Raw genomic sequence first — 8858 nt, 5'->3', positions numbered from 1 at the left:
AGCGGATAAGACTAGACATCTAATCTTTGAGAGTGTCACAACCTTCTAACACGTGTGTGAGGTGTCCAGTCTTGCCACACTGACAGACTACCTTGTCCCAGTAGATGCGGCTGCTGGCCGTGCGCAAGCGACGCAACAGGCTCAAGGGTCTCGGGGGGAGTGGGAGGTGGTGCCCTTTCCTATTGTAGGGGAGGTGTATCCATCCTCTCTCTTCACATGTTTGTGACAGTGTCTGCTCTCTTTCCTCTCTTTTTAGCTTGGCTAGCAGCAGTTTGGCTTCCTGGCAGGAGAGCCGAATGTCTGTCACTGGCATGGTTGACATAGCCGCTGCTTTTGCTGCTGTCCGCCATTTCATTTGTGGGATGGCAGCCACATGAGGGAAAAGTCTGTTCCTTTTGTCATAATTTGGTGGGCTAAGAAATGAATTTCAGTTTGCATCTCTCCTCTGTTCTTGGTGCCATGTGCAAGTGCTTGCAACGAGGATTTTGAGTCCGTAAGGATGACCACCCCCAGGGGTGGGGTTGGCAGATCGTTTATCAGTGCGCAGGCCATGTAGATAGCAAATAACTCTGCAGAGAAGATGCTGATCCCCTTGTTTAGCTTGTATTTTCGTGTTATATCAAGTCCAGGAATCGACAAGGCACACTCAGCCTCCCCTGACTGCAGGATCGAACCATCTGTGAAGACCTGTAGGTGGCTTTTAAATCGTTGATCGATCTTTTCTTTTGCAAACTGTGGCTAGCAGCAATGGGTCTTCTGCCTTTTTGAGGCCGTCTCCATAGTCCATGATCAGATTTGGGGCTTCAAGCAGCCATGGAGGGTAAGGAAGAGTACCAACTGTGACCAGCTTTTCCTTGGACAGGCCACTCTGTTCCCATATGCCCTTCACATGGTTGTATATTGGGAGCACTGTTTGGTATGTATGAGTCTTGGATTCAAGAGCTTTGTATTGCATGTGGTCGGTATCTCCCATGTCTGGGGTAAATACTTCCACTGCCGTGTTTGGGACACAGTGTATTCTGACAGCCAGCTGTGCACATCTGAGGTGGCATTCCTCTTTCAGTGGCAGCCATCCCACTTCCTGGTAAAGTAGAGTGGAGACTGCCGATCTGGGGACCCCCAGCGCCACTTTGAGAGCGGCTCTTTCTACTCTTTCAAGCTTTACCCACTGACTGTCAGGAGCTGCAAAGAAAGCCTCTTGGCCATAGCTGAGGCGCGACCGAACAAGGGCACGGACAAGATGGATCAATGGTTTTCCGGCTGCCCACGACTCTCTGCTCAGAACCTTTATCAGGTTTAGAGAGCGTTGAGCTTTTCTCACAAGTGAGTCTATGTGTGGGCCCCAACTGAGAGAGCTTGTGAATGTCACTCCCAAGAACTTGGTTTTATCTGCTGGCACCAGCTGCACCCCATTTATGGTGATGGAACATGTCCTTTTGACAAGCTGCACTCCTGTGAAAGCCATGAACACGGTTTTTTCGGTAGATAGCTCAAAGCCATTCGTCTGCATGTAGTCAGCGATTTGGTCGACTTTTTCTTGGTACCGCCCCATTTTTGTTTTGATTGTTCTTTCTGACTTGCAGTTGACTGCTTCCCAGAGGGCCATGTCATCGGCAAACAGAGACAATGAGGCCTCCTTGAGGTTCAGATTTGCTGCATCGTGGACCATGATGCTGAACAATATGGGGGCTATGATGCTTCCTTGAGGCACCCCCATATCTAGGACATGTGTTTGAGAGATGGACTGCCCCACTCTAACAGCCATGGACCTGTCTGTGAGGAATTCCTAGACAAATTCCAGCAGGCGCCCTGAGATCCCCATGTTGGACATTTTCTGAATTAGCTTTCCATGCCAGACCGTGTCAAATGCTCTTCTAATGTCGAAGAAGGTTGCCAGCACTGTTCTGCCTCGTGCTTTAGCCTTCTTGATGTGGGCTGTAAGTTTTACCACATGCTCCATGCAGGCTCGACCCTTTCTGAAGCCTGCCTGGCAGAGGGGAAGAATGTTGTTCTTTTCAAGAAAGTGTTCTAGTCTGTTTTTTTACAATTCTTTCGTATACCTTGCCAAGGTGAGGTGTGAGTGAAATTGGGCGGTAGCTTGTCGGCAGGTGCCGGGGTTTACCGTCTTTGGGAAGAGCAATCACCAGAGCGTTTTTCCAGGCTGAGGGAAGTTTTGAGCTCGCCCAACAGTGCTGGTAAAACTGTAGCAGCACTTCCAGCATGGGCTCAGGAAACCGGCGTATCATGTTGTATGAAATGGGGTCTAAGCCGGTTGCGACATTTCCGGATTTGATTCCATGGATTGCCTTCCTCAACTCATTGATACCCAGATCCTGGTTTATCGGCAGTGAGTTGTCTGCTGCTGCTCGCCCGAATTTATCTTCTTCCTTTCGACGGTAATCAGCGAGCGACTGTGGCATATGAGCTGCCTGACTGACTTTTGCAAATGTCTCAGCCAGCACCTCGGCCTTCTCAAGATTACTTTGTGTGTACTCATTCCCGTTCAGCAAAGGTTTTTCAGGCAAGAACACTTTCCTTTTGAATTTTCGCAGCTTGTTCCATACAAGGGACGCATCTCCTTGGTTATGCACCTTTTTACAACAGAAATCTGTCCAGTAGGCTGCTTTTGCCTGTTCATTGACCGCAGCACACTCCTTTTCAACTTCTTCGAGGGCTGTTTTATTGGAGGCTGACTGATTCTTCTGATATGCTTTTGTAAAACGCCGTTTGCGCTGCACCGCAGCTCTGCATTCTTCATTCCACCAGGGGGAAGGTGCCTGTTCTCTCTTTTGAGGCCCAGAAGCGCGTTTTGGAATAGCTTGGTCAGCTGCACTGAGGATTGCCTGTCTGATGTTACCATAGTACTGGTCTATGTCATTGTCTTTGAACTCAGTCTCTCCACATATATGCGTCAGAGTCTTCTTGAACTTCTCCCAATCTGCTTTGGCACAGATGTACTTTGGCGTACGATCAACTTCAGCAGGATCAGGGTCAGCTTCATGGATGGTCGCGTGTATCAGATAGTGGTCAGATCCGAGTGTGTTGGGGTAGACCTGCCAGTCGATGGTAAGGGCAAGTTCGGGGCTAACCAGGGTAAGATCAATGGCAGATGATCTGTCTCTTTGTCGCTGGGCTTGTCTGGTGGCCGTGCCATCATTAAGTAGCACCAAATCTGAGATGCTGATGTCTTCAGCCAGCTGAGTGTCAGGGCTACTTTCTGCGTCAGCGTCCCACATCCGGTGGTGCGCGTTGAAATCCCCCATCACTACCCAGCTGCCCGAATCTGACGAGAGCTGAGTGAGCCAATTGGTACAACCCTGTGCCTTGCAGCCCCTGGGATAGTAGACGTTCACTAGATTAAGTGGCCTCCTTCCCCGCATGGAGATCTGCACTGCACACATGGAACCAAGTCCTTCCATATCTTGCATTGGTGGGTCTATAAGCTTGTACTTGAGGTCTGCCCGGATGTATGTGGCAACATGTACTCTCCCATTGTCAGCCAGGGCAACCTCGGGTGGGTAGTAGTAACCTTCCAACCGTGGGAGGTTTCCTATCCTATCCGAGGCTGACTGTAGAGCAACAATATCAGTCTCAAAATTGTTCAGATGATCTACTAACAATGGCAGCCGGCTGCTAAGGCTCAGCGCATTCCACTGTAATAAAGACAGGTTTCTACTTTTCCTGGGCAATCGTGTTGAGTCGGATGGTGCCCTTTTGTGAGCCATAGACGGACGATTTGCATTAGTTGGGCCCCCCATTGATGTCACTTGTAAAGCTAATTTCTTCCCCTTCACTCAGAGGAACCCCCGAGAGTATTGCACATAGGGCCTTATGACTGGCTGTTGCCTTGAAATGGAAGTCTGGTTTACCACAGACAGTCCTGCCCAAGCTCAACAAGCTGTCCAGGAGTAATTTGGGATCATGCTGGGCTTTCGCATTGGCCATTAACGTAAGGGCCTTGGTAACAAAAGCTGCTGGGTCCTCACTGATAGGTGCTGCTGGCTGGGCATCCAGCTTAGACAATGCCAGTCTAGTTAGCCGTGACTCAATCTTTTTGCGTTTCTCAAACACACTTTCAGCCATTCTAGTGACGTCTCCCTGGATGCTCTGTCGAAGTTGTGGCAGTAGCCGTTTCACCAGATCATCTTCTTGCATGTTATCATCAGGTTCTTTGTCTTGACACGGGGGTGAATGGTTCCCCACTTCCATGGTATCACCTTGTACTGGTCTTTGTTCTTTTGCTCGTTTTGTCCTATTTCTTTTCTTTCTTGGTTTTCTTTGGATCTGTTGTTGTTCCTCTTCCTCCAGCCCCTCGTTGGGCTTCTTGAGGGAGGAAGCAACTTTTTCGTGTGTCGCCTTGTCATGAACTTGTCTATTGGGACCTTCTTGAGGCTGTTGGTTCCCTGCAATGCTGTTATGCCTCACTGCGTCAGCATAGTCAGTCCATAAAACAGAGAAGAACTCTCAAACTTCTATGCAAAAGAGAAAACCACATTTCTGCGGTAGGCCCTCTGCATAGACGAGAATCCTTCTTTGATTCCCATGCAACTGTCAGTGAAGAGTAAGAAAAAGAAATTTGAAGTATCAGCAGCTGCTCTTGGTTGTTGAAGCAACAAAATAGAAAGTTATAATGAGAGCGCTGCTAAAAATGCCAAAATGTGCACTCGATCGCTTGTACTTTTAAAGAAAAGTTAAATATAGAATGACGTCAAGAGCGAGAATGCATAGAAATTATACATGAGCAAGGGAGATCATCCTTTACTCTGTGTGTGTCTCCACCGCCTACATTCCAACTAGTGGAATTTTGAAAGCAGGGAGCACACTAGAGGTAATGGAAGAGGTGGGGGTGGGGGTAAGAATTAGATCTAGAAAGAACTCTTCACAGACAGCCTACTGGAGAATCAAACCCTTTCGGAGCCGATTGCAACACTGAACAAGAATAACCCGAGGAGAGTTCCACAACCTCAATGGATTGGGAATTCCCCGTAAGTGCATTTAAGGGCATTCTCATAGAGTGCTGAACCTGAAAAGGTCCGTTTTTGTTTAGCCAAGACTGCTACCGGTTTCGAGCTGAGAAGCTCTCATCAGGCAGTCTCTTGGCATAAAACAGAGAAGAACTCTCAAACTTCTATGCAAAAGAGAAAACCACATTTCTGCGGTAGGCCCTCTGCATAGACGAGAATCCTTCTTTGATTCCCATGCAACTGTCAGTGAAGAGTAAAAAAAAAAAAAAGAGCGAGAATGCATAGAAATTATACATGAGCAAGGGAGATCATCCTTTACTCTATTTTGTTGCTTCAACAACCAAGAGCAGCTGCTGATACTTCAAATTTCTTTTTCTTACTCTTCACTGACGGCTGTCTGTGAAGAGTTCTTTCTAGATCTAATTCTTACCCCCACCCCCACCTCTTCCATTACCTCTAGTGTGCTCCCTGCTTTCAAAATTCCACTAGTTGGAATGTAGGCGGTGGAGACACAAAACAGAGTAAAGGATGATCTCCCTTGCTCATGTATAATTTCTATGCATTCTCGCTCTTGACGTCATTCTATATATATCTATATATATCAAGCCCAGTTCCACTCCATACCAGCTCGTGGAAGCGATTCATTGATGATATCTTCCTTCTATGGACTGGCACACCAGAAGAACTTGAGATCTTCCAGAAGCATATCAACACATTCCATCCTACCATCAAATTCACAATGGGTTCTTCGCCGGTTGAAATGCCCTTCTTGGACATCACGCTCAAAATGCAGGAGGGGTACATAGAGACAGATCTCCATACAAAGCCCACGGACAAACGAAACTACCTTCACTATACGTCGTGCCACCCAAGACACTGCAAGGAAAACATCCCCTACAGCCAGATGTTGAGGGCACGGCGTATATGCTCCCAAAAGAAGGACTTTGCACAGCAATGTCATCAGCTGGAGCAAGCCTTCCGACTGCGTGGATACAAGAAGAAAACGCTGGAGGAAGCCAAAGAGAGGGCAGGAGCAACACCACGATCAGAGGCCTTAGCGTACAAAGAGAAGTCTACCAACAACAGAGTTCCCTTTGTTATCACACACAACCCTGCCAATCCTCCTCTGCGGGAATGGTTGAAGGAAAATCAGGAAATACTGCACTCAAGTACACGAATGAAGGAAGCGGTACCTGAACTGCCAGTGGTTGGAGAAAGAAACGCCAAAAGCCTCAAACATATGATTATGCCTACTGTCCTTCCCCCAGCCCTCACCGTAGACTCTGACTCAGGTGTTGCAAAATGTGGTAAAACATGCATCATATGCAAAGAACACTTGACAGAAACCAAGACCTTCACCAGTGCCAGTACAAGAGAACACTTTGAGGTCAGACACCGCATGTCTTGCACATCGTCCAACATTATCTACATGCTGTACTGCAACAAGTGTGACCATGCACAGTATATCGGGGAGACAAAAAACAGTCTCAAAACCCGCTTCTACTTGCATAGGTCACACATCCAAAAAAATGTTGGTACACATGTGACAATGCACTTCAGTTTACCTGGACACTCACTGCAGGACATGCGGTGTTTACCCATCGAACAGGTGTACACCAACAACCCTACACACAGGCACGAGAGGGAACAGTTTTGGATCAGAAAGCTACAAACAGTCTTTCCAAGTGGACTAAACACTGTCACCAAATAAATGTCAGATGTGACAACACCTGATAGTTGATGTAACATTCCTGCGATCACGTCCGGGACGTGTTTAACTTTTGAAAGTAAATTTGACTACAACTGTGTAAAAGATATGTACTTTTCATGAACCGCCTGTTTTACAGTGATGAACTTGTATACATTGTTTTCAACCATAGGGACAACCCTATCAATTGAGAAAGGAAACTAACTTGCGTCGATCCAGAGCTTACCACATCGGATGTTGAAAACAGAAAAACAATTAATCTACTTGCTAACGTATTAACATGTCAACGCACATAAGCGGGCATGTAAATCTGCATGTGCCCGTTAATACAACAATATGTATGTGTGTGTGCGCGCGCGCGCGATTGCGTGTGTGTGCGTGTGTGTGGATGTACCTGTGTCAGTGTGTGTGTGTGTCTGTGGGTACATGATGATTATGCAGGGGTGTGTGCTAGCACGTGCGAACGCACTCAGTGGTCATGCAACGAGCGTTCATGTGCATACTATCTTTCACCTTTACTTGCCCGTTTTGAAGTCCTCAATGTCTCCCACCCACCTTGTTATCATCCAGGTACGTGTTCAGCACTGCATCATCTTTAACAATCCACTTGTTTAGAACTAGGCTTTGTTACTGTCTTATTCATTTTTGGAATTCCGGCACGCAAAACATATTACGTCATGTATAATTACGTCATAGACAGACATTGCGTCAAAGGATATTTGTAAACATCGTGCGAGCTAATATATATATACAAACAAAGGAAAAAATAACCAAAACAAGATATATATACAAACAAATATGGAAAAAATAACCAAAACAAGATATATATACAAACAAATATGGAAAAAATAACCAAAACAAGCCTTCACGTTTTCACCAATATTTCGGCCTCGTGGCCTTCGTCAGGGTGTTCTATTATTAGCTCGCACGATGTTTACAAATATCCTTTGACGCAATGTCTGTCTATGACGTAATTATACATGACGTAATATGTTTTGCGTGCCGGAATTCCAAAAATGAATAAGACAGTAACAAAGCCTAGTTCTAAACAAGTGGATTGTTAAAGATGATGCAGTGCTGAACACGTACCTGGATGATAACAAGGTGGGTGGGAGACATTGAGGACTTCAAAACGGGCAAGTAAAGGTGAAAGATAGTATGCACATGAACGCTCGTTGCATGACCACTGAGTGCGTTCGCACGTGCTAGCACACACCCCTGCATAATCATCATGTACCCACAGACACACACACACACTGACACAGGTACATCCACACACACGCACACACACGCAATCGCGCGCGCGCGCACACACACATACATATTGTTGTATTAACGGGCACATGCAGATTTACATGCCCGCTTATGTGCGTTGACATGTTAATACGTTAGCAAGTAGATTAATTGTTTTTCTGTTTTCAACATCCGATGTGGTAAGCTCTGGATCGACGCAAGTTAGTTTCCTTTCTCAATTGATAGGGTTGTCCCTATGGTTGAAAACAATGTATACAAGTTCATCACTGTAAAACAGGCGGTTCATGAAAAGTACATATCTTTTACACAGTTGTAGTCAAATTTACTTTCAAAAGTTAAACACGTCCCGGACGTGATCGCAGGAATGTTACATCAACTATCAGGTGTTGTCACATCTGACATTTATTTGGTGACAGTGTTTAGTCCACTTGGAAAGACTGTTTGTAGCTTTCTGATCCAAAACTGTTCCCTCTCGTGCCTGTGTGTAGGGTTGTTGGTGTACACCTGTTCGATGGGTAAACACCGCATGTCCTGCAGTGAGTGTCCAGGTAAACTGAAATGCATTGTCACATGTGTACCAACATTTTTTTGGATGTGTGACCTATGCAAGTAGAAGCGGGTTTTGAGACTGTTTTTTGTCTCCCCGATATACTGTGCATGGTCACACTTGTTGCAGTACAGCATGTAGATAATGTTGGACGATGTGCAAGACATGCGGTGTCTGACCTCAAAGTGTTCTCTTGTACTGGCACTGGTGAAGGTCTTGGTTTCTGTCAAGTGTTCTTTGCATATGATGCATGTTTTACCACATTTTGCAACACCTGAGTCAGAGTCTACGGTGAGGGCTGGGGGAAGGACAGTAGGCATAATCATATGTTTGAGGCTTTTGGCGTTTCTTTCTCCAACCACTGGCAGTTCAGGTACCGCTTCCT

The 8858-nt window shown here is 46.3% G+C and overlaps 1 protein-coding gene across 1 annotated transcript in view; it reads left to right on the top strand.

Annotated features, from left to right (window-relative positions):
- LOC138948235 (guanine nucleotide-releasing factor 2-like) overlaps nucleotides 1-1706 on the top strand; it is a 53021-nt gene extending 51315 nt beyond the window's left edge. Inside the window, exon 4 of the mRNA XM_070319751.1 lies at nucleotides 1584-1706. Coding sequence (XP_070175852.1) covers nucleotides 1584-1706 — 123 coding nt within the window. The remainder of the gene's footprint in view (nucleotides 1-1583) is intronic.
- Nucleotides 1707-8858: the final 7152 nt, after the last annotated feature.

The sequence above is a fragment of the Littorina saxatilis genome, linkage group LG15 (genome assembly GCF_037325665.1).
Source record: "Littorina saxatilis isolate snail1 linkage group LG15, US_GU_Lsax_2.0, whole genome shotgun sequence".
NCBI lineage: Eukaryota > Metazoa > Mollusca > Gastropoda > Littorinimorpha > Littorinidae > Littorina > Littorina saxatilis.
Note: the sequence above shows the minus strand (reverse complement) of the source record. Positions and strands in the feature narration are given on the sequence as shown.